Genomic DNA, 26,217 nt, shown 5'->3' on the forward strand with positions numbered 1-26,217 from the left:
CCGACGCTCACGCCTAAATTGTAGGTCAGGCAGCCTCCGTGGCTAAAAATAAACATGACGACATTGATGGCCCTTTTTCAAAGCTCGGCTTCGTTTCAGATTTCGCTTTGTCACTTTTAGCTTTCAATGTTCTGATGACATTTAAAAATATATCACTTGCTTCGTAATATACAGTTATGATAATACGGTTTGATGTTTTAATAAGATAACATTGACTAATGTTGATCTGGAATCTTCAAAATTAGGCACCCAAATAGCACTGTTAGCAGACGGAGCCGAATGAAGACTGAGTTTTAGGAAATCTCGGTAATGGTCGTCAAATTCAAAATTGTACACGACGCTGCAAAAAGTTCACCCATACTATCCGAGTATATTTGATGCACAAATCGTCGTTGCATTTCAAGTTTTCTAAATGAAAGCAATAAATATTAATTATCAACTCGTTGAAAATTTTTTTTATAAGCAATTGGCAGTTAATGAAACCTATATTATACTCGGAAAAACTCGGGTGCTATCCGATTGTCGATGAAATGAATTCGGCAACCTTCAGACATTTTCGGAAAAAGGAGGAATTTCTCCCGTTTTAGTCACGTGACGTAAATTGCAATATAATTGTATTATCGGAGGTTACGTACCTGACCTAAGATTCATCAGGAATAGTCAGAACCTTTTTGTCTGGGAACCAGACTATTGTTATTTTTTTTTTCAAAGGGCAAATCTGTAATGGCTCTATAGCCAAATATCTTTCTCAGGACATACTGTGTGCCAAATGCTATGCTAGGGTATCATCCAAGGCACAAACTCATCACCTATTTATGGAGCTCTGGAAGTGCCATCCGGCTTGTTCAGATACTGACTTATTTTATCTCAGGATGATGACATATCACAGGCAAGATGACGACATCCTGAGATAATTTATTAGGGGATGACGACATCCTGAAAGTAGAATGACGACATCCTGAGATAATTTATTGAGGGATGACGACATCCTAAAAATGGAATGACGACATCATGAGATAATTTATTAGGGGATGACGACATCCTGAAAGTAGGATGACGACATCCTGAGATAATTTATTAAGGGATGACGACATCCTGAGATATCGCGGGGTACACTGAGGCATCAAATAAATACCATGTATATATACAGCGATAATACGGAGCTCTGGAAGTGCCATCCGACTTGTTCAGATACTGACTTTTTTTTATCTCAGGATGACGACATAATACAGGCAAGATGACGACATTCTGAAAGTAGGATGACGACATCTCGAGATAATTTATCATGGGACGACGACATCCTGAAAATAGGATGACGATATCCCGATATAATTTACTATGGCATGACAACATCCTAAAAGTAGGATGACGACATCCTGAGATGAACTATTAGGGGATGACGACATCCTAAAATGAGGAAGACGACATCCTGAGATTATTTATTATGGGATGACGACATTTCAGGATGTCGTCATCCCCTAGTAAACTATCTCAGGATGTCATCATGCCAGAAGGCATTATCTTAAGATGTTGTCATCCTATTAGGATGTCGTCATGCCATATTAAATTATGACGATATGTCGCCATCCTACTTTGAGGATGTCGTCATCTTGCCTGTATTTTGTCGTCATCCTGAGATAAAACATGTCAGTATCTGAACAAATTGGATGGCACTTCCAGAGCTCCGTACCTATTATATCTGCCCCAGGCATACGGTATACAATGTACATGTACATGTATAGCTCCTCACTTCAAAATAGAGCTGCTTGTTTGGTGTTTCGGCGCCTCGAGACTAGCTGCAGAACGGTTTAACGCATTGCTGAAGAATCTACATTGGTTTTCAGTCAATAATAGGATTCTGTGCTTTGTACGCTTTGTTTTTTGTCTCACCTCCATGGAGGTAGGAAACACCAAGCCGAAGCGCCGCTATATTTTCCGACTGCGTTTCCGAACACCAACCAGGAATAGAGGGTGAGTCAAAAAAAGCGGAACTCAAACCCCAAACATTATGTTTCATGTTTAAAAAATGATGTAGCACCAAACATAATAATAACTGGAAAGCCAAGTTCATAAGCTTCTTTTAGATAACAAATTACTGAAATTGGTCAATCCGTTCAAAGAATATCACCATAAACACAATGACCCTAAAACCTGTCTCGTCCAAAAAAAATGCGATTTCAAGAATCGTCGTCACATTTTTCTTTAAACATCACCAGCGATAAAATCTCAGTTTAAACATTAAAAATATTCAACAAAGTCTTTTTGGAGGCCCGTCTTTAAAAAAAAGTAGATTTCATAAATCATCGGGGTCGTTAATAAAGATATTGTGCACTACAGGTGCTGACAGTTGTTGAAACAAGTATTCTGTGTCATTTTCTTTGTTGTTCCAAACAGTCAAAACACACAATAAATTGCTTTCCGAGAAAGGTTTTAGGGTCGTTGCGTTTAGATGGTGATATTCTTTGAACGGGTTGAGCAATTTCAGTATTTTTTTCATCTAAAAGTAGCATATGAAATTGGCTTTCCAGTCACTATTATTTTTGGTGCTAAATATTTTTTTAAATATGAAATATATTTTTTTTTGGGTTTGGGTTCCGCTTTTTTTTTTTGACTTACCCTGTATATAGTATAAGAGAATGTATTCAATCTGCTTAGAATTCAACACGTCTGTTTGCGCCCAGTAAAAAACCCACACAGTCGGAGAAAGATCTATTAAACTTTCAAGGCGTGTTTGCTTTAAATACGCCTATTTGCTCTAATACGACCATTCGCGAGGCTACACCGTTGTCTTGTTTGAAGAGGCAACCTAAAACCTACATTTTCCCATGGTAAGACTTCTGTGTAAAACCACTGCCCGTGAATTTTAGTCTTTTAATAGAGATTTTGAATGGATGGGGGCAATTCCACACCAAAGTGGACATGACACCAAAAATTCAAATGCATGTGACTTCAACAAATTTGGAGTCAATGAAAGCTAAAAGTCTATATTTTAAAGATTTGAAGTCGGAATTATATTTTTGATACATTTCGGTACCCCAAAATAGATTATGCAATAATCCTGTTTTAATCCTAAAAATGTGATTAATAGTGATATGAAAGTATTCTACCATTACACACACAAAAACAGGTACTAGTGCCATCAATTTCTGTCATGAGAAAGTATAGGTCATGAAAAACTGACAAACTTTTTTTTTACGTTTTGCGTAATTTGTTTCGCTTCAGTGACTTCTAATATTTCAGCCCTCGAAAATGTCCTTCCGTTACCGAAAAAAATACATATTTTTAATTTATTTAAAAAACTTTCTGTATGAATGCAATGAAAGTTATTATGTAAAGCAAGTTTAGGTAGGTTTTTAATATGACATTATAACTGACGCTTCTGTACTTCTCCTTTTTTTAATTACAATTAATTAAATCACGTCCTTCCGTTACCAAATTGGTAACGGAAGGACGGTAACGGAAGGACACATGGTATTTTCATCAAATGTTACGACATTTGTGCTCATGTTTGAAAAATGAAAATCACTGCAAATACATGTATGTATAATGAGCATTAAAAGGACATTTATGTGACCCACCTTCACAAAGGTGGTATAAGCAGGGCAAGGTGTTCATTACAAAGGATGGCACAGGCATGTACAACATGTACAATTATATATGGTACATGTACCGGTATGCAGAGGTGGCAGCGAGTCATTTTTTTGCAAGTCCAAGTCAAGTCACAAGTCATTGTTTGCAAGTCCAAGTCAAGTCACAAGTCATTAGGTCCAGTCACAAGTCATTTGGTCTAAACACAAGTCAAGTCACAAGTATCTTTGTCCAAGAACACATCATGTTGCACATTATTTTGTCCAGCTGTAATAAGCTAAAAGAACCTGGCGCCAACTTGCGAGTTATTTTGAAAATGCCTCCTTAATTCCCCTTTTTCAATGTGTTGCAATTACTATTCTTGTAGTTTATCACATATCTGTCGGATATTAGCCCTTTGTGTACTTTAATAAATTTACTTTACATTGTAGAAATAAATGTTGAGATGACATGAAAAAAAGACTTCACTCACTCGATTACATGTAGTATACATGTACTAACACTTTATTAAAACTAAAACTATTAAAAATTATTCATGCATACTAAACGCCTACCAATGGGTTAGGCTATCCGGTATTTTACAAGCAATTGACAAAGGCCTGCTTTCTTTTCATGAAAGGCTCCTTTCAGTTTCAAAGTTTGTTCAACCATTACATTAAGCAAGAGACTTGGTCATTGAAAACTGTAGTTTGTTGTGACAGTCTTATTGAAAACTTTTGAAACTAGTGGGAACTATTCATTTTACTGGATTCAGTCACTGAGGTCTATTTCTGGAATGAAACTTTCTCGCTGCATCTATAAACTGCATTTATAAACACCTTGAGTGGCCTTTTTGGGACTTGTGTTGGGCGACTTCAATAAAAAAAACTCTAAAATAAAATAAAAAATTCCATGTACAAACTGTTACACTTCAAATAAACACGATTTGATAGCTTAGTATCACTCAACTTTGCTCTGTGTGGCCTCATAATTACTCTCCATGACTGAATACACGTTCGATGGGGGAGCTAGTAGCAGGAACAGACAGCACCCTCATAGCAAGAGGAAAGAGTCTGGGGAGGCTGTTCTTATTTACCAACCAGAAGTGCACGCAACGTAACAGCTCAGCTCACTGATATGATCTACAGCTGCAGCTGGGCGAAGTAGAAACCGCGCAAGCCAAAGTCCGTTTTTTAATGCACGTAAGGCATAAACCGAATAGCTAATCAAAAGCTTAATTAAAGTGTATTGGGTCGCTCAAGTAGCGTCTGACTTGGGTTGGTAACAAGTCATTTTTGCAATCCCAAGTCAAGTCACAAGTCATTGTTTGCAAGTCCAAGTCAAGTCACGAGTCAAAGCTGGTATTTACAAGTCAAGTCACAAGTCACAAAAATAGCGACTCGAGTCCGACTCGAGTCCAAGTCACATGACTCGAGTCAGCAACTCTGCCGGTATGTACATGTATGTCTATATATGTTCTTGTACATGTATGGAGTGGTTGCAGAAAATCAAATCATAAAGTTGCTGCCATCGCCATTCAATTTGGACAATAGGGAAGGATACAATTTCTCTGAAGCCATTCCAGAAGCGCATTAAGTCAAAAATGAGATGGGAGGAAGTACTATTGGACACTTTCATACAATTTGTGTAAGACATGTGAGGTGAAATTTTTTACAAATTATGCCTAAGTTAACAACCTCAGTTGGATGTTTATAAGTTAATTATTGTTACTACCGGTACTCTAAATTGTTATAATTTGATTTCAAACATTGAATTTAGAGTTCAATTAAAAGCAACACCTACAAATTGAAATCGTTTTGAAGCATAATGATTCTGATGCAATCAGGTCTACTGGTAGGTTTTTCTTTAACTTAAATGTAGGCTGGTTGCCCCCCCCCCAAAAAAAAACCCTTAAGGTAAACCACTGAACCTATTACATGTATTACAAGTTGTCGGTGAAACCAATATACCCAAGTGTTCAAATACAGTGTATTTTAACTTTTAAAGGGAATGTACAGCATTTGTTTTTACTTCAATTTTCAGAAATAAATGGATTTGGAGGATTAATATGTTATAGAAAATATTGGTAAACTGACTTGTTTCACGTTTTGGGCTTGTGTATGCTGGAAAAACCAAGAAAACCTATCATGTTATTGTAGTCTGGTTCCCTGACCCCACTTAAGATGAAACGGAGCAAATAATCCACTTTGGGGAAGAGTAAGGTCAGGGAATCAGTCTAGCAGGCTTGTATCCCTTCTGAGGTTACACACCAATTTTCAATTGCAAAGAAAAGTCAAAATAACTAAATATGAAAAATTAAGAACATTTTTTGAAAAAAGCCAGTTTTCTCCAACGCTGGTCGGCTAACCAGCTGGAAAAATACAGGTTTTCTTGAAAATGCCAGCACACCAGGAGCCACGATTTCAAAGGATGCTTTAGACTGTCAGTCCCTAACAATTCAGTAAGGTATTTCGTGATAATTTGATCATCTCGCTTTTTTATGTTTGCAAATGTTGTACTTTCCCTTTAAGGATTGAGGTGATGGGTTTGAAGTCTATTTCTGTAGTAGTCTTGTGTTCGTGAAATATGTGTTTTTTGGTTGTTTTCGCTTTTCATTTATTCTCATTAATTAGCAGGCACCTATCTTTATCTCAATAGTTTCTTGGGTATAATAATTTATGCCAGGTCCGCATATTGTTGATTTCACATTCAGTTTCACATTTTGTTCATGCTATTGAGTAAGCCTTTTGTCCTTCCGTTACCAAATTACAATCCACTTAAGACGTTGTAATTATATTACCGAACAAGGGCGGATCCAGGGGGGGGGGCCAAAGGGGGCCATGGCCCCCCCCCCCAAAAAAACCCCCAATTTTTTATATTTTTTTTTATGTGACATCGCAATAAAGGCAGGCAATGAGTACACCACCATCTTTTCCTCAAAAAACATTGTTAAAGTGGTCAGAAATTGCCTCAGATCGCACCACAGAGCATCTAGAATCCAAAAAAAATTCGGGGCCCTTAAGCGGGCCCCGAACCCCACGCCGTAATTTTTTGGACCCACTTTTTTGGGGGACCAAATTTTTTTTGGGCCCCCCCCAAAAAATTGTGTTCTGGATCCGCCCTAATTGTTACCGAAACGGTAGAACTCAAAAAGTAGATGGCATAGTAAGCTTCAGGGATTCCATTTCCTACCTTTAAAATATAATTGCCCTATAAAATTCACAAAGTTTATGGGAAACACAGTCATGTAAGTTGGAAAACCCTTGTCCGTTTTACCGTCCTTCCGTTACCGAGCTCATTCATATTCATAATTCATGAACGAGAGGTATTCATGCCCCTAAAAAGTGTGGAAATTGAAGGTAGCATTACAGCAATACAATTGTGACATTTTGTTTGATGTAACTAATAACAGTGTACACACATTTGAAATTTTGTATAATGAGTGAAAACGTCCTTCCGTTACCGTGGAATTGCCCATATGTTATTGAGTGGTCGGACACAACCCGTCCACTCTTTGGAGTTGTTGCGATTAATTGAGTGGTCGGGCACAACCCGACCACTGTCTGGAATTGTTCTCATAAATCTTCTTTCTTTCCTTTTTTTGCCGGACAATACTTCTCCGCGGCTTTTCTCCTAAACGGTATATGGTATGAACTTGTAACTTTTAGCATATATCAACCCTCATCCCTAGGGGTGCATATTACTCTGACGTCATGATGACGTCATCGGGTGTCAAATTACACGCGATTTTAGCTGAAAAGGTGACCAAATTCTTTCACCTATAACTATAGAACAAAATTATCATTGATGTTTGTATTCCGTAATCAGATAGACCATTATTAATTGATAAACATTTTTTGTCGGTACGTGAACTCGCTTGGCCTTTACTTCTGGGTCTACCGGAAGGTCAAACTTACGTGAATTCAAAATAAAGACTTTAGCCTGAAATCAAAACAAAGCAAAATTTCATCCAAACGGTAAACGCTATGATCATTAAACCTAACAGTTTTAAACAGTTTTCCTCATATCTGAATGCTGAAAATTAATATTCCCACAGCGTGTAGCCACAAACTTTTCTGTCGTAAAGTCAGTACAAAATTTTATTATGCCCATGCAAAAGAAAAAAACAAACATAAAAGCCATTTTATGATATGATTAGCATATGTTGCATAAACTCCAACGACGTTAGAGGCTCCGTCAAGTCTACCGTTGTCATAAATTCAGTGCAGAATTTTACTATACCCATGCAAAAGACCACAAAAAAACCCATAAAGGCCATTATATTTTGAGATTAGCATAATTCTGTTGCATAAACTCCAACGACGTTAGAGGCTTCGTTAACTCTACCAATAGTCCCAACTGGTTGTATGCTTGAGTAGCCATCCATGCAGCATCAGATGTACGCTTCCTGATAGACCTACAAGTCTTGTCGAGGTAGCAACAAGTTCAACTGCAGGTTGTGTGATTTTCTTCGTGAAAAACACAGGGTAATGGGTGCAGGGTAATGTGCAGTTCAATTATGATTAAGTAACTTTAAACACAACTTTATAGCCCTTAGTGCGCGGCGCAGCGGGAACCAGTCACTGCTGCACTAGCACGTACGGGCCTACGTGTTTTCATCGATGCAGCTCTGTATGTACGTACGTATGTCTGCAACTGGCATGACTGCCGCGTTGGCCAGGCAGCTTCGCTGCGTTTCGGCACGGCACAGGGCGTTTTTTGGTCTGTAATTTTATTCCATCATACGTTTAAGAAGAGGAGAAAGTTGCACAAATTGTTTTCTTATAAGAAAAATACATCCGTGGAACCTTTAAGCATTTAAAACCAAGTCACCGAAAAGTTTAATAGCCGAAAATTACAAAATGTCTGAGACTTTTACACCAAAATTTGGACGACATAAATTAGGAAGAAAGAATTCCTTTACTTTCATTACTAACACATTGTCGTAAAAGTTGGTATCTGGAAATTTCTATGCAAAAGTCCCCTACACCTGGGGTTTGTGTAGAAAATATCAGACGGTAATTACTCCCATCACGCTCAATTAACTTCGGCAGCGACCGCAAGCCCCATTTGAAAGAAAAGGTTATGACGGGATCAAGGTACCAACTTTTACGACAATGTGCTGGTAATGTTCCCACGCATGAAAATCGCTCGATCTTTAGAAACGCAGATTTCAGCATTTCACAAGATCCTTGGCCCCCACTTTGCACTTTATTTTCTTACTTTTAATGCATTGTTCGCGTTCGTGAAAAACATATTTATAATCCGACAGGCTCTATTGCCGCTGCACCCACCGACAGCTCCCCGAATCCCACATGTTGTATCTTCCCTTTAAAATATATTATCATCAATCTTTTCTTCGCGCCTCTTTTTCTTTCCTTTTTTCTCTTTTTTTCCTTCATTTTTTTTTCTTCGCGCCTCTTTTTCTTTTCTTTTTCCTTCCAAAGTTATTGATCTGATTCATTACAAAATATACACTGATTCAGGACATGACGTAGTGTCACGGTCACACAAACAGCTACGCCTGGCTTTTTTAGTTGTATGCTTCATCGTACATTCATGATCTGCCTACGTGTATTAATAAACAACACTGTCATTGACTCTGAACGATGTACCAGCTCATGTATCCAAAGAATACCAGCCTAGCTATCTCAGAGGCGTAGCAAACTAGGTCATTTTTATTTGGGGGGGGGGGGGGCACGGTGAATGAAGTTCGTGAAAAAAAACTCGTACATCCATGCTGTACATGTAGACATGTTTTTTTCGCGCAAAATTCCCAAAAGGGCACTCGTACAACGCCGCTTGTAAAAACGCACTTGCTTATAAAAACAAAAAGGCACCTGTTTTCAAAAGAAAGGCACTGGTTTACCAAAAAAACCCACTATCTGCAGTCCAAATACTGGGGGAAACGCTAGTTTAAAAAAGGGCACTTGAATAGAAAAGGGCATTCTTTACAATTTATTTTCGCCCCACCCCCCGGAAAAGCAAAACGAAAAAAAAAAAAAAAGGAACCGGGAAAAAAAGACAAAAAAGAAAAGAAAAAGAGGCGCGAAGTCATAGTGGTGTGAATTTAATGGGTGGGGGGGGGGGGGGGGGGGGGGGGGGGGGGTGGGGGGGGGGGAGAGCAAAATGTCCCTGCCCCCCTCTACAACTTATAAATCGAGGATATGTTGAGAAATACAGGAATTATTTTGGGGAAATATGTTTTGCCCCCTCTAAAAAAATCCTGTCGACGCCCATGCCGGGGGAGCTAGGACACGTCCCCCAATAATCTGTTTAGGTGGGCCGGGACGCCATGGTGTTGCAATGTCCTCCCCCAATAATGTTTCCCATGCGTATACAATTCATGTAAACCAATGGATTTGCAGTATTTTTTCCCGAATGGTACGTGTCATAGCTGTAAGATATTGCTTGTGATATCATATCCATTGAATGTTGTATGTGTGCACATACATTTTTAAACAGCGCCCTTTATAGTCAGCTGTGTCTAGAGAATCCCCCCCCCCTTTCGAATTCCCAAGCTGGTGGTCCCCAACCCCTACTTGTTGACAAGAAATCGCCGCCACTGGCTATGATGGTGTCAAGACCACAGTCTGAAACCCTGACATGCATTCGAAGACACCTAGGCCTACGGATGCAACCCTGCAAATACATTCCCATAGACACTAGTGCTAAATGTCCATACTTCAACATTCTTTTAAAAAAACTCAGAACTCTCACAGGCATTCAAGCTACACAGAAAAATGATGATCAACATGTCATCTTTCGTTTTTTTTCATTTTTGGTGGGTTGACCGTTGACTTTTCGAGATATTCTCACCCAAAAAAGACGACCCCCATTTTCCCCAAAGCGGAAAAGTAGCCATCTTGAAAAACGATTCCTCCACAACATGGCAAAATAGCGCCACTTTTTAGCCCAATAGCATCCAAAATGCTCAGAATTGGAAGCCCCAAGTCTGGGACAGAGGTTCATTACCCAACCTCGTCCCCAGTGCTTACTTTATCTCCAACGTTGTTTCCAATAGTAAACCCTGGATAGGAAACTTCCTTCCTGCATCCTGATTCGAAACCGCAATTGGCTAGAAATTGATTTATATCGTGTACTTGGTGTTGTTATTCACAACGTGCAGTACGTGTTTTCGCGATCATTCGTCCACGCCTTCTCGAAAATATTCATTTCCTTTCCAGTTTGTTAATATTAATATGAAATGTGATACTGCATGTTGTCTCGTTAAGATCGTAACAGTTTAATTAAAATAAAATCATGTTTTCGTAACTCGCGCCATGCTCGCGCTGTGACGAATTGATTCTGTTTTTACCCCAGACACCGCATACAAAAACAAACGCAAATGTAACGCACAGGCAGGCACCAGACTACTCCTAATTTGCATACGTGTTCAAAAATCTTGCACATGCAAATGATCCCAGTACCAGGGTGAGAGAGCAGGTAGTGATGGGCGCGTACTGCTCGATACCCTGGGGACGAGGTTGGTTCATTACCATATCTCTTCAATTCCCCAATTTTGCGGCACTCAGAACTCTCTAATATAGAATATTTTGAGGGTATAACGTTTATTCATGAGCTCGGCGGATGGATTTAGGCCTATTTACCGGCGTGCACCCCTACGTACTTTGCCCTACAACTCACTTCATGCTTCATTAATCCAAGGACGTGTTTTGTGAGCTATTGGATTGAACTAGAAGCTATGGTACGTCGCGTCACAGGTTGTTTGTGACGGTTACTGTATGTCACACATGATACATCTAATATGAAACATCATACAAAGCGACGTGGTTTTGTCTATGGTTTGACTATTACAGAGGATTTTCCTTACACATACCAATAGAGCAAGGAACGTGACGGGTGTCCGTATACTACTGCCACTCGTGAAACCAACTGAATGTTTAGGTAAGCTTATACTTCACAGTTTGCTCTCACAGGCAAAGGCGTACGAGGTAGGTAGGCCTATATTATGAACAAGCTGATTTACCCGATCATAGATCGGGTAGGGCGTAGTGTTGGGGATGAAAATGCGGGGAGTTAAATGTAAATGGGGGATATAGTTGGGAGACATGCAGTTAAAGAATAGCAATTTCTGTGGTGTGATCTGAGGCAATGTCTGACCACTAAAAACCAATTTGAGCAGAAGATCATCTTTTAAAGTTTTGAGTTTTGAGTAAATGAATCAGCTACATGTATTCTGAGCAATAGAATCAGTCGCATTTGTGAGGCAGTCGCATTTGGAAAACGTAGTGAAAAGGTTACTGTAGTACACAGGCGAAGGCTGATTGTACAGTTTTGACAATAAATCATAATGCAATTAAACGTGAAGGTGTCATTTGAAATGAAAATGTTGAGTGTACCATAAAATTACAAACGGTGTGAATCATGGAGGAAGGTCATAATTAAGTTTCAGTATTGGACTCGTCAACAAACGTAAACTTGAACTTCTTACAATTTGCGAGACCGTCTGCGAGGAAAAAGTCGATTCAACTTTTATTCAAGTTGGTTCAACCATCTATATAAGAGCAAGTTTTACTCGGCCTCCGAGAAATGTTTGCTCCTAAAAGGATCCGAGACCCTGGCTTCACGTCCGTAGAAAAATGTGGAGGGTGTCTTCCGCCGGGTCGGACACTTTTTTGTCGATTTTTTTGTGACTGCGTTTAAGATCGCGGTACTGGCAATGCATCGATCCTTCGTTGATCCCAAACAGGTTCCTGAAATTATAACGCGACACTGAATTATACGTAAAGTGGCGGGCAGCGAACTCACAACGGTCAGCCTTGGTGGATGCATGGAGCTGTAAACACATGATGGAAGCAACAGGGCACTATATCACGTCACATGCTTGTGCTGCAAATAGCGAGCACCGTAGAGTCAACCTCGTTTCAGGGTGTGTAGCAGGCTGCAGTACGCGTTGTCATCGACGGTTTTACGCATAGCTCGGAAGTACTACGCAGTGTATACTTTCGATTGGTCAGACCGCGCAAGGCATAGTAATGTGTGGTCCTTCTGAGCATTCGTTGCACTCGGCGCAACGAGGAGCGGCAAGCGAAGCCTATGAAATAGGGACACTTGATGGCCACGCACCATGGAGAAAAAACATTTCGCCAAGGTCACCCCATGCTACCGTTTGGTGAACTCTTTTGTAAAACAGCCAAGTATAACACGTAAACGCAACCCCTACGTCGAAGCCGCTGACCTCGCACAGTCTAGACACGCAGAAAAAGCCAGCACAGGGGGTGGCCAGGCAGTCAACGTGAAAGCGCACACGACGGCAAATTCCTGCGCAAAACGCAGTCACGAAAAATCGACGAAACGGATCGCCGGTCCGTACGGGAAAATCAGGACGACCCGAAGTGTCCCGGACCCGGCGGAAGACACCCTCCGCATTTTTCCACGGACGTGGAGCGATTTTGGCGCCGCGGGAGCCCGCGGTCTCGGATCCTTTCATGAGCAAACATCGTCTGGGAGGCCGAGCTAAACTCTCTCTTATATAATAGCCTAGGCCTATAGATTCTTTTTAACCATTGAATCAGCGTAATACTAGTGCGTGGTGAGCTTCACTTCCGATCGAACTGGCATGCACATGGGATCTGACTCGGTTCAAAAGTTTGTCTAAAATATCAGAAAGATTGTGAATATGAGCGCACTATGAAGGCCTGTATTGTAATAACGATAGATATATGCAGCTGCAATGGATATACGTGCTTCATATTTGTTCTGTACCCGTGCTCAATATGTTTTTTTTCTCACCTGGCCAGAAATGTAGTTTTGTATGTACAAGGGCACACCAAAGCCTCACTTAATGGGCATATTAGGCCGCGCCTGCAACCGCTGATATCATACGTTTTATGGGCTATAAGTCTTATACTGACTTCGCTTGAATTTACAGCCTTCGTGTGAGTATTGAAATCAAAACGTGATCTTTTTACATACGTTTTAATTCGTAAAATATGAGTTGAGGATATTAACCAGTTGTAAGATCAGGTCGAGTGATGTTAAACTGAGAAAATCACTTCTGGTTCCACTACACTAATTACTTGCTCAATCGGACAAAGAGCGCCGTCTTGTGACACGCAGGATCTATATAGGAGCAAGGTGGATTTTTTTTCACTAGAAATTAAAGATTACGACCTCCGGGACAATTTTCTGTTCAATTTTACCAGAGGTAGCCAAGTCAATTTGATTTTATATTCCCCTCTCCCAAAAGCACCCCTAAAACGGCTGCCACGCCCTGGGCCCAGGTCTAAATGTAAACCACCCCACCCTTAATGAGTCGGCCATATTAAAGCAAGGTAAAATCTTCATTTTTAGAACTTGCGAAGAGAAATGGAAGCAATGACATATTAATAAGTTCATTACAAACTAATACCAGTCTACTCTGATGAATAATTTAAAATTTTGTAATTACACATACCCGAATGTTTTAAGTCACATTTTAAAATAAATTGAAAGTGAGGCTAGAATGAATAAATAGTCTGGCACCATCCTATTCAACAGTTCACAATTTATAAAATACATTCAGGGAACACGACCAGAAATAGCTTCCTCGTGAATAAGGACCAGAGACCCCAGCACCCCCCCCCCCTTAAAAAGTTCGCGCCGCCCCCCCCCCTGGAAATTTGGCATCCAGAGAAAAGCACAGCCGAATTAGTTACTATGATTAGCCGGAATAACCTAAAGTCCCTTTTCCCACGATTTTGTGCGTATTTTTCACCTAAACCCTTTCTTTTCGCGAGTGACTGTTTATTTTAACGTCCGTGGAAAGCGAACAGCGGATATTGTCTAACCTTAACCATGATAGGTTTTATACAGCGCCCCAATGGGAAGACGGTGTCAAGCAACCGTGCCCCCCCCCCCCCGTTTTGATTCTACGGAGATCGGGTGTCGCGGTGAAAAAAGTCTGTCTACATTTCAGCACAGATGAAAATTTTGGGCGCCCCCCCCCCCAACACCACACGCCCCCTAGGACGAGAACCCTGGCTACGCTGCTGTTGCTGAGAGACCCACAGGTTGGGTTTTTCCCATTTCCCGAACAAAATCGCCCAAGTATAGTTTCATTATTCCCACAACGCGTGGTCGGCGTGAAGGAAGTGAAAACAGAAGATGCATAACCAACGGTACGTGCATCAGGACTGGCCGCTTGAATTTAGTACAATACATTACTGTAATGTTGAAACTGAAATTTGTGACATTTGTTCCATATGAACCCAGTCTTCCTGAATTATTGTCAGGCTTCAAATAATTCGAAATATGTAAAGGAATTATTATTTCATAAATAAACGTTGGCTGACTTTTTCGTTCGATGTCTCATTCGTTCGAAAATAGTATGCACAGTATCAAAGATCACGGAGCAGATCAGATGCTTTGTTGTCGGCATGAACATGCACATAAATCAGCTAGCAAACTATTGTGAAGGTTTGTAGAATAGAACAGGAAATAAATATTTCACTTTTAGATTTCAATCTAAATTGTACTCCAGTGCTCCGACCCCAAGGCCACACTTTAGTGTGTCAATGTGCTGTATGTAGCCCTATTGGCTTTGTTCATTTGGTGTTTGCTCCAAAACCTACGGAAGCCCGTTCGTGCCAGATTTTAAAAGTAAAAAAATATATTTATTGCGAAATAACGCAATACTAATTGCGAGATAACGCAATAGCATTGCGAAATAACGCACAAGTTTTGCGAAATAACGCAATAGTATTGCGAAATAACGCAATACTATTAAGAAATAACGCAATAGTATTGCGAAATAACGCAATGAATGTATTGCGAAATAACGCAATAGTTAGTGCGAAATAACGCAATACTTATTGCGAAATAACGCAATAAATATTGCGAAATAACGCAATACTTATTGCGATATAACGCAATAGTATTGCGAAATAACGCAATAGTTTTGCGAAATAACGCAATAGTTTTGCGAAATAACGCAATACTGTCGTGTTCAAACTTCACCCGGATGTTCAGTTTGGCCCTTATTTGTCCATTTTGATGAAATGTTCTTGAAGTTCCTGTCCGTCATTGCGTTTTTATCCGTTGTGCTCTTGTCGGGGTACGGTTTTGCTTGAAAGGGGCGGGGTGCTGAAAACCAGAAGGCCTATGTTTGATCTTTTCAGAAAACGTTGCCATAATAGACATTTCTGTGGCATTTTTGCCCGGAGGGGGGAAGGGGCAACAAGTTTTAAGGAGTTTATTATCTTTTCATACACCCCCGGGATTGAATCATGTGCGTTCTGATTTTTTTTAAACACAACCGACTCAAAATGGCCACCAAGCACGAACGCGTGCTGACTCAAGAGAACTGAATAGTTTCCTCGCAACTACAAGTACTGCGTTTTACCCATGCACCTGTTAATAATCACTTGAATTTAATGGTGCATCCACAGTGCATTCGTATTGTAACAATACAGGGGAAATTGTACTGATATAATGATACGTTTTGAGGAATGGTTGTTGGGGGGGGGGATGCTTCAATAATACGCTCAACATTCCACCACGCTGAAGAAAACTAATACATTTAAACGAATGATAATTACATAAGAATGACACCCCCTAGCATGTCCTAACTTGTACATAGGGGATGATATCTTAATTCAAACTAAGTGTGTTAAGGTTTTAGGCATTCATGTACAGGATAATTTGAAGTGGGACACCCATGTTAGTTCTATGTGTAAAGTTTTTAACCGTAAATTGTACTTTTTACGTCAGTTAAAACGTTGCAATATCCCTGTTTCTGATTTATTATCCATCTATGTGCAATATATTAGGCCTACTTTGGAATATGCCTCACCTGCCTGGTTTGGAAGTCTGACCACAGCACAAAAAGAATGCCTGGAAAAATTGCAAAGGAAAGCTTTCCGCATAATCTTCCCTGTAGTATGGAAGGAATCACTCTTATCAGCATATTTGTCAAGTTCATCACATCCCTCCTATGTCTGAAAGGCTAGAATTGCTTTGTTTAAATTTTGGTAGTAATGTCTTGCATTCCCATGTTCATAGAGATTGGCTACCTTCGTATAGAGATAACAACCTCAGAAATTCCCATAAACTTTCCAGTATCAGATGCAGAACCAATCGGTATAAAAACAGTCCCATCCCATTTTTAACCTCAATTTTAAATAATCAGTAGTTTGTTTTATATATATATACCTGGCAGGTTTTTTTTCTTTCTTGCCAACCAGTTATTCAGTCTTTGTGTGTGCTCGGTCCAAAATGTTTTAATTGTCATTGTTATAACTGTATTTCTATTTGTCTTGTGCGTTGCATGTCATGTTTTTGAATTGTAAGCTTGCATGTTTATGTGTGTGACCTTTATGTTATTTATTGTAAATTTTATTGTTTTTAATGTTATGGTTTTGTAATTTTTATTGTGAACTTGTGAGGGGAGGCGCAATTCAGCCTCTGGCTGCAATGTCTGTTTTTTGTATGATTGAATAAATAAACCATTAATAATAATAAGAATGATTTTGCAACTTTAAAATGTTTTCCCGCAATAAGCCCCTCCCAAAATTACATAACCGGTCCATTCAATTTTAACTGATAAAAGGATGCCTTGCATCAAGAATCACCAAAGCCGTATACTGATATGAATTAGAAAAGAGTTTTTAGGCTTGTTAAAGAACTGAACGAATTTTAAAAGTTTTAAAAAAGAACTGTACTTTTAAGTCTCCATTTGTTCTAAAAGCTAAAACGTGTTTTATCGGGGTCATTAGGCAGTGGTGGGTTATGGGGATGGTTAGGATGATTAACCATCATCTTCAGTCTGGAAAAATACCAACTTGGTAGAAAATCCCAATGTTCCCTAAGATTCGTGAGATAACAATTTTTTTACAACTCGTTGTACAATCTCTAGTCACCGCTTTAGGTCTTTGGTCCTATTTATTACTTGTCCTCCGCTAACCCCCTTTACAAATCCAGGATCCGCCATGCAGGGTGGGTTTTATGCAACATAAAAACTTTATGTCAGAAAATATGACGTGAGAATTTGCCTATAAGTAGGCCTAAAGTAGGCCGAAGTAGGCCTACTTCGGGTTCAACCATTCGGACTCATGCATTTTTTTCTCAAAAAACATTGGGTTTATTGAACAAAAACTATTGCTTTATTTTGCAATAACTATTGCGTTATTTTGCAATAAGTATTGCGTTATTTCGCAATACTATTGCGTTATTTCGCAAAACATTAATTGCGTTATTTCGCAAAACATTTATTGCGTTATTTCGTAATACTATTGCGTTATTTCGCAATACTATTGTGTTATTTCGCAATAAGTATTACGTTATTTCGCAATACTATTGCGTTATTTCGCAATACATCTATTGCGTTATTTCGCAATAATTATTGCGTTATTTTGCAATAGTATTGCGTTATTTCGCAATAGTATTGCGTTATTTCGCAATAAAAATATGTTTTCACTTTTAAAATCTGGCACAAACGGGCTTCCGTAAAAACCTGACCCACGAATATTTTAAAATCTTTCTCTCCAGATTTCATCATGAAAATGCCTAAGCTGTACATACGTCTTATTGCGTTTGTCCTGATGTTGGGACTAGTTCCGGTTGCAGCCGAACAATCAACGGTAAAGTGAACTTTTATCACATTTTGTTTTACGAATCCGTTTACTTTAGTTTCCCAGTTATTTTAACACTCATATCACCATTCATAAGATGGAATTTTGCGTTGGGGTGATGTAAATCAAATTAGGTTTTGCCCTTCACCAACGTATAAACACTGTATACTCAGTGTGTTACCTCCCGAGTGAAAGTTAGAAAAAGGGCAAAACCTAATTTGATGTACATCACCCCGACGCAAATTCCATCTTATGAATAGTTAATGCGGTACCCGCTGCCATGTACATCACGTATTCGAACCAGCCAACCGATCCCGTTAGCTCGGTGGTCGAGTGGCAAGACGTCTGCACTAGAAAGCAGGAGGTCGTGGGTTCGAGTCCCACCCGAGTGATTTTTTTCCAACTTTCACTCGGGAGGTAACACACTGAGTATACAGTGTTTATACGTCGGTGAAGGGCAAACCCTAATTTGATTTATATCACCGTTTACACGAAGAGCCACACATGTGGATTTTGAAGAAAAAACGTTTTCGAGATATTCGCAAGAGAAGTTCCTTCTCCTGCAAAAACTACTACTTTGCAACAACTTTATGCATTATGAAAACATTATGTAAACCAAGTAATTCAGCAAAAAAGTTAATTAGCCAAAATTAATTAGTAAAGATGTGTGTGTCCCTTCGTGAAGCGAAAATCCACGTTTCCTACATTATTTTAGGCCCTTTCTGTTCAACGTGTTTTTCCATAGGGAAGGAGCATGTGGGCAACTGAGAATGTGTGCACGACTCTTCGTGAAAACGAAAATCTCACTTGACCTACTTTAATTAAGCCCGGTTCACACTTAATGCGAAAGCGAATGCGAAGCGAATTTGACGTCATAAAACATTCGCTGCGAAATTCGCCCGAGGTGAAATAATTTTATGTTCAACTTTAACGAATTCGCAGCGCGAATACTTGCCACGACGTCACAAATTCGCGTTCGCTTTCGCTTTCGCGCAGAGTATAAACCGGGCTTAAAGATATAGTCCATCATATTTGTAGTTTGTGCATTTTGTTCGTTTGAAGCAACAAAAGTGTTCAAAATCTAATGAAAGATACTGAACAACTAGAGCAAGGAACGTGATTTCAAATCAAAAGTTACTGAATCATGTTTTGAATTGCAGCTATACGCGACGTCGCGCACTGATCTGACGAATACCGCGCGTGTGCGTCGTGCCAATGCTTGCGCGCGCTTCGCCGAATAACAAAACGAACTACTAATTTCAGTTTTCCTACGTCTTAAGACGCACCGTTGGAAAGGCCTTCTTTCGTTGATTACTTCAAAATGACAGCTTGCCAGAAAGAATAATTTCACAGGGAGTTTATTTCCCTTACTATCTTTCAACCAAGTTTGTTTGTCAACAATAATTACGCCAGTTATTATTCGTGTCTCTTCGTGAAAACGCAAAATGCACTAATTGAGATGTCTGCCCTTACATCATTAATGTAATGAAGAAATTAATGATGTTTTGCTTACAGAAGCATGTCAAAATGGTTAAGTACGAAGTTTTAAGCGAAATAGTGAGAAAAAAACTCGAAATCGAAAGTAATGGTCACTTTTACATTGTGTGGCTTTTCGTGAAAACGGTGATTATCACACAAATTCCATTTAACGATTGTTATAGGGAATTTGTGTGATATGAGTGTTAAAATAGATTGGAAAACCTATATAACACTTATATCACACACATTCCATAGACGATACTTTAATTTCGTCCCCGAACATCGTCGAGCTCAATTCTCTATCTCAATTTCAAAAAACCACCATTGGATTTCATTTAAGGTGAAGTATTTTGTCACAGCATTCTTATTCGTCCTAATTTCGGTAAATTCGTCTCATGTGGCGATCGGCGTTGAATTGATATAGCAAATTCGTTTTTGTTTGTCATTCATTTTAACGCTTTGGTCATCATTTCATTTCTGCTAATCTGAAACGTTACGGTTGGAAATGCTTCCGATCGTTTGGACTTACTTTGAAAAGTAAAGCGTACAATTGTGAAATTTACAATTTCTACACTTTGTTGGCGTTGCGGGCTTGAGGTAGGCCTACATGCAAGCTTTCCCGTGCGATGAGCATGCCGTCTATATAATAGTAGCATGCATACTTTGGGCAATATGTGACTTATCAGGTAGCTGCTATCGTAGTCTTTCATTCAGTTGGATCAAGGATAAAGGGGAAGGGGGTTTCATCATTTCTTGACCGGTTTGTGAACGTCTTCTCCCTCCACTTGGTAATATTTCAACTGCTCTCACGAAGGTAAGTTATGATGCTGCGAGCAGGTAGGCGTTTCGAAGAATTGCTCTCCTTCGAAGGCATCTATGATACGGTTTCTGTCCGCGTTTGAACTCGGCATTGTCAGCCATCTTCTTCACAATCGAGTCTCAAAAAACGAGCGAAAGAAACGCTGAAACACCCAGAAATTTGTAGGCATTCATATGCTAGGAATTAAAGTGATCAAAGCGCTAAAATTAATGAATGACAAAAAACGATTTTGCTTTTTCAACATACATGTATACAGGGTGTATCAAAAACAGGAAACCCAGATGTAATTCTAAAGTATCTAATGAATATATTCAAATAAGTTAAAGATCATGTGAAACACAAAATGTGTCCTCTTTCCAATGGTACCCTGATTGTGTGTCTGTGGCCACAGATGACAGAGAATTCGTTGATATTCTGTTAAGGGTCAAAACTTGCACTGGGCCAAGTTTGTGCAAAAGGGTAACTGGTATTCTGGGCATGTGGAACGGCTTAATTTAAAGAAAGACGACATCCTTTTCTTCAAAACAATTTATTCAATTTTGACACAGTGATTTAACCACTCTCATTGTTGAAGTTAACCCCTCATGGCCCAATGCCTTCAATGATGTCACCACCTCTTTCTACATAAAGCTCTGCACGAAGTCTAGTCCATTTCAAACTTTGCATAACAAACCAGCCAGCAATCTTTCCCAGGTAAAACTTGGCCCACTACAGATTTTGACACTTGACAGAATAACAACGAATGCTCAGTCATCCGTGGCCGCAGACACACAATCAAGGTACATGTATCATTAGAAAGAGGTCACACTGGCGTTTCACATGATCTTTAACTTATTTAAAGATATTTATTACATTTTTTATAATTTACATTTACATCTGGATTTCCTTCTTTTTTATACACCCTGTATTATGCCGATCGCCATAACACATGAGACGAAGTTAACGAAATCAGGACGAGTCAGAATTCTACAAATTTGAATAAAATTGCACCTTAAATGAAATCCATTGGTGGTTTTTGAAATTGAAAATTGATCTCGACCGTGACATTCTGGAACGAAATTAAAGTATTTTAATGTGTGATACAAGTGTTAAAATAACTGGGAAAACTTATAGTATAAATCGCCATGACAAGAGTTAATGAGCGAATGTTAAATAAACTCCAAATATTGCATACTGATCCATTGAAAACCTTTTTGTTAACATCAAAGGACGACTCCGCACGGAAATCCAAGGTCATGTTGCTTCTGCTAGATGGAATGCGTTCTGACCTCTACGGCGAAGCTCTTCCAGGACTTAAATCCATGGAGTTAAACGGCGTGCGGGCTGAGTGGCTGACCCCTGCCTACATCACCCTGTCTATGCCCTGCATGTATACCATAGTTACAGGTTAATATAAACTAATGGGAAAGGATTCAGTTAATTTTCTCGAAGCATTACAGTCGACAAAGAGAAACAGTTGAAAAGTTATTTCCATATTCACTTGGATTGGGCGAACAAAATATTGAAGCCTCTCAAATATCCTGCGTAATGATCATTTCCATTTCCAAGTTATCCGAATAAGCCAAACTGAACTAATCTTCCTGGGTAACAACGCAAAGGCAGACTCTCAAAATACCGTGACACGATCTTGATTCGGCAACTTTGAAAGTAATAACAGCCATTAATCATTTCTTGCAACACAATACAGTTCCATAAAAGCACGTTGAATACATTGTAAGTCTTGTAAATTTGTTTCCATGACGGTTTTAAAAAGAACCATTCAAGCCAGTTACTATTTCCGTTATATTCCCAGAGGCTATTTTCAAAAGCTTACATGTATCTATCTCCATACAGTTTCATCAGGGCTTTGAAAACTTCGGCTTCATTTTAAGTTTCGGTTTCGGGAGATTTTATAGACTTCGGATTCAACTAAAGCTCCCACGCAATCCCTGGACAGTGTGCATAGTTGGTGCCGCGGCAGGCAGGCACGGCTAGGCTTTGAAAGTTTACAACACACAATTTTGTTTATTTGCAATGCCCATATTGTCAGTGGCAATCGAAAACAAGGGAGTTTTTGGAATGGACCAGGCATTATTATTATTGTCAAGGGAAGGCGTGTAAAGCCACTTTATAAAAACAGGGGAAAAAAACACAACAGGAAATCGCGTCATTGCTAAAAGTAGTTGCCTACTCTCGTCTCAGCCTCCTCGATCAGAGCTAAAGCTGATTAAGCGATAGTCAATTCTAAACGTACATGTATCCGGAAACCTGTTCCCTGTACCGTTAGTCAGGTGGCTGAGACCCAATTTTTGACAAGATCGTGACCGACTGGTCCAAGCACCAAACTTGGCAGATAGATTCTTGTAGCCCTTGAAAATATATTCACAAGGGGTGACACCTGAAATTCTTTTGGTGAGGGTGCCTATATTCGTAAATACCCGCCGTGAAATATATTTATTCCGGGACCATATTTTAGTATATTTTTGATTTTTTGATTTTTTTGAAAAGTATATTTTGGTGATTCTACTTACACATCCTCTCTTCAATAACATTTTCTAAAGCATAATTGTAAGTGACTGAATAACTATGAGGACAAAATAACGATCCAAAATGGCTACTATTATACCAACTAAAGTTGCGCGCATTTACCTTGTCTCCAGATATCATCAAGTAGTCTAGCCAAACCTCAGTATTAATGAGCTTCAAATTCACCAAGTTGCTTAATGGCACGGTTACCCTATTAAAACTTTATGGAAAATCATGTGAACAACGATAACATTGTGGTATTTAGCCCAAAAATCAAAAATGGCGAAAAATAAGGTGTCCGTAAATTCCGACCATAATTCCGCTTACGACTACGTATAGGCTACTCTCTGTCGAACAAAGCCTGGGTTGGGGGAAGGGGCGGTCTCCACAGACCCCCGGATCCGCCAGAGTGCCGGCAAACACAATGTCGGTACACAATTTGTACACAGTGCCGATACATGCACCATTATAATGTAACCTTTTTTCCATCATCGTTAAATTTAGGTTTGTATCCGGAGAGCCACGGAATCACATTCAACAAGTACTACAATCTCTCCACTGGCTACAAATCCAAGACATTCTACGAGACTCTCAACATCACCGACTGGTTCAACGCCCCAGGAGTTGAACCCATATGGGTGACTGCGATCAAGCAAGGTCTCAAGGCTGGGACCGTCCAGTATCCAGGAGGCAACGTGGCTATACAGGGCATACGCCCCACCAAGAATTCTCCCGGAGTACCCTGGCAGCAGCTAGGTCAGTACCCGCTCAAAGGGCTGATAGACATCGGTTTGGATTGGCTGAAGAATGACGATATGGACCTGGTGCTTGTCTACTCTGGCCAACCAGACAGCACCTTACACGGCCTGGGGATCGGTAGCGAGGCCGCTAAGGCCAAGATTCACGAGGTCGATGAGGCAGTGGAGTATCTCTTCGAGAAAAGCCGAGCGATGGGATTGGGCAACACCCTTGACGTCATCGTGACGAGCGATCATGGTCACGTGAACATCGACAAGCGTCGCTATGTTGAACTTTATAATTACATCAACGCCAGTGATATTCAGATGGGGCTTCTCGACTATGGGAATACGTTCCAGATAGAGCCGGTGGAAGGCAAGCTTGACACGGTGGGTGTGATGTTGAGAATCTATCCGTAGATATAAACACAAACTTCTAAGCTGATGGCGTTACAGCCAGAAATGTAGGGCCCTGTATAATGAAGACATCACAAGTCAATCATTTAATCATCCGGTCTTATTCGAGCAACACACTATATTCAAATGAGCATGAGGTTTTCCTATATCAACCACTGTTGCTTATATCAAATCAACTCCATTCGACATTTATTTTCACATTGACATCCTCAGTGATAATTCGTTTATAAAGAAAAATATATGTATACACAAAACGTTCTTCACAAACGGTATGCAATAAATTTGCAAAAGCACAAGAGTTAAATGGTAGAACTATAATGTGTAATGTGATAATACTTACTTTACTGCAAAATAACGTGATCAGAGTAAATGTTTGATAAGATGGAATTCTTCTTTGCTCTTCCTTTGTCAGCTTTACGACGCCTTGGTGGACGCCCATCCGCAGCTGAATGTCTACAAGAAAGAGGATTTCCCTGTTCGCTTCCACTATGCCAACAGCGATCGAATCATGAAGTTACTGGGCTATGTTGATTCCAACTGGTACCTCTTCTCTGTAAGTGATGTAGGCCTTTTTAGTTTAGCAAAGTTTCAAGGGATACTGTCAAAGTTACTCTCAGTACTAATACAAGATAGTCTATGGAATATCCCCTTGCACATCAAGGGTCTATGATATGCGAGCAGATTCGGCGATTCATTATGCAAAACAAGACTGCGTCTTGACCTCGGGATTCTGACCATTCAGCAGGCGCCTTCTACATCGGGTTTTCAGTAACCCTTTGTTGTATTACAAAAACATGGCATCCAAATTGACCAGTCAACAGCTATTAAAAACTACAATTCTGATCAAAATGACGTCACAGATTTTTAAAGTCGACTCTGATTGGCTGGCGCGCGGGGTCGCATAAAATGTGCCTGGCATGTTATAAATTGTTACTGGGAGCAACCGCTGGCGTTTTACAATTTACCAAGTAAATGACATAATGAGATACTTCTTATTTAATTTCGTTTGTTCTTAGCGAAAGACGGAGAGTAGTTTCTTCTTAGCTGCCGACCACGGCTATGACAACCAGAATCCCGAGATGAGGTCCATCCTCTACGCTCAGGGGCCTAGCTTCAAAAAGGGATTCAGGGGCGAGCACTTGGAGTCGGTAAGAGAAGTTTGTCGTTCATGTTCTCTGGGTGTCGTGCTGGTGGATCACCGTTGTATGTGTGATTTGTTTTTTTTCTTAAGCCGCGTCTATGTGGGCTTTACACCCTGCACACTCGAAAGTGAAAAATAAAATCATTCGTTTAACATAATGCACACATATGCAAATAAAAACTAATACGTTTAAATGTGTAAAGAAAACAAAACGTTGAATTCAATCTAGATTTAAGTAAGGCATTTGGTACGTGCTACGATTTCCGTGACGTTTACTTTGGTATTTTACTTTCAACCATTAGCTATTCGTCCGTAATTGTTGTCATGTACCGGTATTCGGTAATTTATTTACATATACATGTATATTTCTTGACTTTCTGGCCCAAAGGTCAACATCTATCCACTGATCTGCGACCTGCTGGGTTTAGACCCCGCCCCTAACAACGGTTCCCTTCAGAACTACAAGGCTTTCCTTGACGATGGTTCGAGCAGCGCCTCAACTGTCCGTTCCCTGGGAGTAGCCACGTTGGTATCCATGTACACTATGATGATCGCACTGATCTACAATTAATGAAAGAAAACGAAAAACCTATTCAGTCTGTGTTGTGATAATGTGGTATTTTGAAATAAATAAATGTAATTACCAGTAGCATTAAAATCTGCTGGGAGAGAAATGGCGTAAATATTTCATAAAAGGAACAAGATCCAAAAAGAAAAAATCCACGTCTGCAAATGGAAAAAAATACCAAAACCTGCTAGATCTGATCAGCGACTCTACCAATCCACGTTGGCTCTCTTTGTCTTCAGGAAAGAATTTTCTTAGTAGTGTTGATCAAACTATTGTTTCCCTTATTGTAGTAAAAAAGTGATGCACCAGTGATAACGTTCAGAAAAGAGATAATAGTCAATAGTATTTTTTATAAGTCAGATTTTTCAAATTTTGTACTTCAACTTGTTCGGATTTTAAATTAAAATATC

At 39.7% G+C, this 26,217-nt stretch overlaps 1 protein-coding gene across 4 annotated transcripts; it reads left to right on the forward strand.

The window, feature by feature from the left end:
* Window positions 1-1,536: 1,536 nt before the first annotated feature.
* Window positions 1,537-25,994, forward strand: LOC119728750 (ectonucleotide pyrophosphatase/phosphodiesterase family member 7-like). 4 transcript variants are annotated; one of them, XM_038201123.1, is made up of 8 exons: window positions 1,538-1,971; window positions 11,388-11,475; window positions 18,058-18,149; window positions 21,648-21,825; window positions 23,449-24,071; window positions 24,511-24,651; window positions 25,115-25,246; window positions 25,628-25,994. In XM_038201123.1, exons 3-8 carry the CDS (start codon window positions 18,066-18,068, stop codon window positions 25,808-25,810), a joined length of 1,341 nt encoding a protein of 446 aa, XP_038057051.1. In that variant the 5' UTR covers window positions 1,538-1,971; window positions 11,388-11,475; window positions 18,058-18,065; the 3' UTR covers window positions 25,811-25,994. The 4 variants fall into 4 exon arrangements, with proteins under 4 accessions (XP_038057053.1, XP_038057051.1, XP_038057052.1 ...); XM_038201125.1 differs by lacking the exon at window positions 11,388-11,475 and having other exon boundaries at window positions 1,537-1,971; XM_038201124.1 differs by lacking the exon at window positions 1,538-1,971 and having other exon boundaries at window positions 11,230-11,522.
* Window positions 25,995-26,217: the final 223 nt, after the last annotated feature.

Source organism: Patiria miniata, unplaced genomic scaffold (assembly GCF_015706575.1).
Source record: "Patiria miniata isolate m_02_andy unplaced genomic scaffold, ASM1570657v1 HiC_scaffold_20, whole genome shotgun sequence".
Lineage (NCBI taxonomy): Eukaryota > Metazoa > Echinodermata > Asteroidea > Valvatida > Asterinidae > Patiria > Patiria miniata.

Coding starts and splice junctions, on each gene's coding strand:
- LOC119728750 (XM_038201125.1), top strand. CDS start 18,066: ATGAAAATGCCTAAGCTGTACATACGTCTTATTGCGTTTGTCCTGATG. Junction 18,150..21,647: donor TTGCAGCCGAACAATCAACG/GTAAAGTGAACT, acceptor TTAACATCAAAG/GACGACTCCGCACGGAAATC. Junction 24,652..25,114: donor CCAACTGGTACCTCTTCTCT/GTAAGTGATGTA, acceptor GTTTGTTCTTAG/CGAAAGACGGAGAGTAGTTT.